Source organism: Oncorhynchus tshawytscha, linkage group LG29, assembly GCF_018296145.1.
Source record: "Oncorhynchus tshawytscha isolate Ot180627B linkage group LG29, Otsh_v2.0, whole genome shotgun sequence".
Lineage (NCBI taxonomy): Eukaryota > Metazoa > Chordata > Actinopteri > Salmoniformes > Salmonidae > Oncorhynchus > Oncorhynchus tshawytscha.
This window is the reverse complement of record NC_056457.1, coordinates 35,297,735-35,302,417: the sequence shown is the minus strand read 5'-3', so window position 1 is coordinate 35,302,417 and position 4,683 is coordinate 35,297,735. Positions and strand designations below refer to the sequence as shown.

The window sequence follows — 4,683 nt, the reverse complement described above, 5'->3', positions numbered from 1 at the left end:
TAAGACTGTCTTAACAGTAGGCACTTCTAGTACACCTCTAGGACTGTCTTAACTAACTGTAGGCCCCACTATAACACCTCTAGTACTGACTTAACTAACTGTAGGCCCCACTAGAACATCTCTAGGACTGTCTTAACTAACTGTAGGCCACACTAGAACACCTCTAAGACTGTCTTAACTGTAGGCCCTTCTAGTACACCTCTAGGTGTAACGGTCTGAGTGTAGTGGGTGAGGAGTCAGGCGCAGGAAGCAGAGAGTTCAGGGGAGTGCTATTTTAATGCACTGAGAAACGCTGAACATAAGCCAACCCTCACAAAAACACAGGGCGTACTGAACAAACAAATGCCCCAAACAGGGGGACTTAAACTGTCCAGGGAAAACCCACAAAATGGGAAAACACAAAACCCATAGACGTGCACACAAGTACACCAAACAGACGATCACAATAATTAATCCCGCACAATGAACCCTGCGGGCCGGCTGACTAATAAAGCCTTACTACCTAACTCAAAACAGGTGCACACAATCAACACATAAGGAGGGGGAGGAAATAATCAGTAGCAGCTAGTAGGCCAGCGACCGCCGAGCGCCACCCGAACGGGAAGGGGAGTGTCCTTCGGTCGGAGTCGATACACTAGGACTGTCTTAACTGTAGGCCCCACTAGAAAACCTCTAGGACTGTCTTAACTGTAGGCCCCACTAGAACACCTCTAGGACTGTCTTAACTAACTGTAGGCCCCACTAGAACACCTCTAGGACTGTCTTAACTAACTGTAGGCCCCACTAGAACACCTCTAGGACTGTCTTAACTAACTGTAGGCCCCACTACAACACCTCTAGGACTGTCTTAACTAACTGTAGGCCCCACTACAACACCTCTAGGACTGTCTTAACTAACTGTAGGCCCCTCTAGAACATCTCTAGGACTGTCTTAACTGTAGGCCCCCGTACAACACCTCTAGGACTGTTTTAACTAACTGTAGGCCCCACTAGAACACCTCTAGGACTGTCTTAACTGTAGGCTCCACTACAACCTCTAGGACTGTCTTAACTAACTGTAGGCCCCACTACAACACCTCTAGGACTGTCTTAACTAACTGTAGGCCCCACTAGAACACCTCTAGTACTGACTTAACTAACTGTAGGCCCCACTAGAACATCTCTAGGACTGTCTTAACTAACTGTAGGCCCCACCTCTAGGACTGTCTTAACTAACACCTCTAAGACTGTCTTAACTGTAGGCACTTCTAGTACACCTCTAGGACTGTCTTAACTGTAGGCCCCACTAGAAAACCTCTAGGACTGTCTTAACTGTAGGCCCCACTAGAACACCTCTAGGACTGTCTTAACTAACTGTAGGCCCCACTAGAACACCTCTAGGACTGACTTAACTAACTGTAGGCCCCACTAGAACACCTCTAGGACTGTCTTAACTAACTGTAGGCCCCACTGGAACATCTCTAGGACTTTCTTAACTGTAGGCCCCTCTAGAACACCTCTAGGACTGTCTTAACTAACTGTAGGCCCCACTACAACACCCCTAGGACTGTCTTAACTATTTGTAATCCTACTTCACTGTATTCATAGATTTTTAAATTCGTAAAAGCTACATTCGGAAGTACACATTGTCAGAGAGTAATTAATATATTGTGTGATATTTTGATGGAATCAAGGAGCAAATTGTATATCAACCAACCTAATGATTTTTCCTTTCTAAAACCCTATCTCGCCTGCTGAAACCAAGCTGAAATAAATATGCTTATTTATTAAGTTTAGGCTAGTAGCTGAAGCGTTTGCCATTTGTCCTCACTTGATTACATATTTTGGCAACTACAGTTGTATATAATTTTTATTTCCAATGAAAAAACTAATCATCATTAAGCTGATCTTTGAGCAAGGCATTATTACATTGAAAACCCAAACCAATTATAAACCGAAGACAATGTTAACATTGCAGTTCATACAATAATCTCATCAAGACAAAAACATAACATAGTCATCATGGTTTTTACACATTGCATTTAAACGAAAGGTCATGATATGTTTGTCATAGGTCGCTACGTTAAAACACCCCCCCTTAGGGTTTTGGTCTAAAGTAGTGCTCTATTTAGGGAATAGGGTGCCATAGGGCTCTGGTCTAAAGTAGTGTACTATATAGGGAATAGGATGACATAGGGCTCTGGTCTAAAGTAGTGTACTATATAGGAAATAGAGTGCCATAGGGCTCTGGTCTAAAGTAGTGTACTGTATAGGGAATAGAGTGCCATAGGGCTCTGGTCTAAAGTAGTGCAATATATAGGGAATAGGGTGCTATAGGGCACTGGTCTAAAGTAGTGCACTATATAGGAAATAGAGTGCCATAGGGCTCTGGTCTAAAGTAGTGTACTATATAGGGAATAGAGTGCCATAGGGCTCTGGTCTAAAGTAGTGTACTATATAGGGAATAGGGTGCCATAGGGCTCTGGTCTAAAGTAGTGCACTATATAGGGAATAGGGTGCCATTTGGAACACAGACTCTGTGTGAGGTCTGTCGATGCATTACTCCCTTTCTCCTCACATTAGAAATATTTGTACCTTTGGCGAACGTGGATTTTTTTCTGCCTCTTCTTCTGTGAATTGTCATTGCCTTTGTTGTCATAGTATGTTGAGCGCTTTCAGCAAACCGTCAAATATACCTACATATCTATTTTTAAATGCATGCTTTTAAAAATTTTTAAGATAAGCATTTTTCACTGTTGCTAGAAAAAAAGAAACAAGACTGAAATATACATCAGGATTGAAAATGTTCTCCTCTTAAATATGTCCGTATGAGTTTCTCGATTTGAGCCCCAAAAGTTTTAAGTCTGCAAAACTACTGCAGTCTCTGTTTCGGCAATAAACCTCTGCAGTCTCTGTTTCGGCAATAAACCTCTGCAGTCTCTGTTTTGGCAATAAACAACAACACGCGTAAAAGGGACTTGTCATGCAAAAATATCTCTTCCACTATCTGGCCCTTTTTCTCTCATCTCACTTTCCTCCTATTTCCTCCCTCTCTTCTCATTCTTCTTCGTATTTCTCAGCAGGTTATTTAAATCTAATTCCAGTGGGTCTTTTCCCTCATAGCGCCCCCTACAGTCACATGCTGGTTTCACAGGTTGGGGACATACTGCTTTCCCCGGTCATCAGGGGGATCTCTGGTGTGAACATGTGGTTCTCTGCTTGGTGTCCACTTTGGTTGATGTCGACCTTACCCTCCCCACTTGCCCCTCCCCCCACCACACCCTGGGTGCAGTTCCCCGCCGATGCCCCTCCTGCCGCTCCCGCGGTGGTCTCCATCAGGTTCTTCTCCTCGTTGGTCAACCCTTGACCCCCGAGACTCTGGTCCAGGGTGTCCTCATCCCCTGGCGGGGTGTCCACCACTACCATCAGCCTCTCAGGGGACAGGGGGAAGATCTCATCTTCTGTGCCCAGGTCGAGGGCCTCTGTGCTGGGGAGGAGCGGTGTGGTCTCCCCCTCAGGGGACTCATCCTCCAGGAGGCTGGAGCTGATGTCCTGGGGTGAGGTGGTGCTGGGTGGCGTCGGGGGGGCTTCGGTGGGGGGGCCCTCGATGAAAATGACCTTTAACCCTTTGGTTCCCTTGACGACAGGGTTGATGCTGCCTCTCAGGGAATTCCGGATGTTCTCAACAGTTCTGTTGAAGCTCTCTGCGTCGTCTCTGGTGGACTTTGTGGCACCATCTTGGTCAAAGGGAACAAACCCATACATCCTGTCTTTGAGGAGGGTGGTATCGTGTGGGCTTTGGACGTCATCGACACTCGACTCTGGGAGGAGATCCAGAGTCGGAGCGAACTTCCTTCCAGAACCTTCCTCAAACTCGTCCCTGCAGGTGGCGATGCTATCCACGCTCGGCGGGCTCTGTATTCCGTCACCTTCCTTCAGCTCCGTCGAAGACGAAGAAGAGCGCAGGACTTCCTGCATCTCCAGTTCTACTTTCTGTAAGGTCGGGGTCGGCGCAGGAGGGGACCCCGGGTGCTGCTGCAACTCCGGGGATGTCGTGGCGGTGAAGGCGGTTGAGGTGCTCACGGTGCTCAGGGAGCAGGAAGTGTTGAGGTTGGTGAAGGACTGAGACCTGGCCATCTCGTTGTACATGGACTCTAGGTTCTGAGCGTTAAGAAGCTGAGAGGTACCGCCTCTGAATTTGGGGATACCGCCTCTGAACTGAGGGCTACCGAGGTGCCGCCGCTGGGGGCTGCTGCTGGTGGTGATGGTGATGCGGTGGGTGGATCCCAGGAGGATGGATTCGGGGAACGTCTTATCCAGGGAATGAAGACTGGTGTCAGAGGCGGCGCATTTGGGTGTGCTGGCCCAGCGGCTGGGGGACAGGTGGTTGCCCAGGCCCACACAGAGCTTGTCCTCTCCTCCTTTCTCCACGACTACATCCATCAGCTCCATACTCCGGGCGAACGCATCCTTCAGGTTCATGGAGACAATACTACCGTTTCTCTTGGCCCTCTCCAGGGCCTCCCGCCTCTTTATGGCCTTCTCCTGCCTCTTCTGCTCCTTGTAGAACTCAGAGAAATTGTTGACTATAATGGGGATGGGCAGAGCGATGACCAACACCCCGGCGATACAGCAGAGACCCCCGACTATCTTACCCAGCAGAGTCTGAGGGTAGATGTCACCGTAACCCACCGTAGTCATAGT

The 4,683-nt window shown here is 48.0% G+C and overlaps 1 protein-coding gene across 1 annotated transcript in view; it reads right to left on the bottom strand.

The window, feature by feature from the left end:
* Positions 1–2,444: 2,444 nt before the first annotated feature.
* The window catches only part of LOC112227455 (potassium voltage-gated channel subfamily B member 2-like), an 11,657-nt gene continuing 9,418 nt past the window's right edge, over positions 2,445–4,683 (bottom strand). Inside the window, exon 4 of the mRNA XM_042308670.1 lies at positions 2,445–4,683. This exon is cut by the window's right edge and continues 158 nt beyond it. Coding sequence (XP_042164604.1) covers positions 3,115–4,683 — 1,569 coding nt within the window. The 3' untranslated portion in view covers positions 2,445–3,114.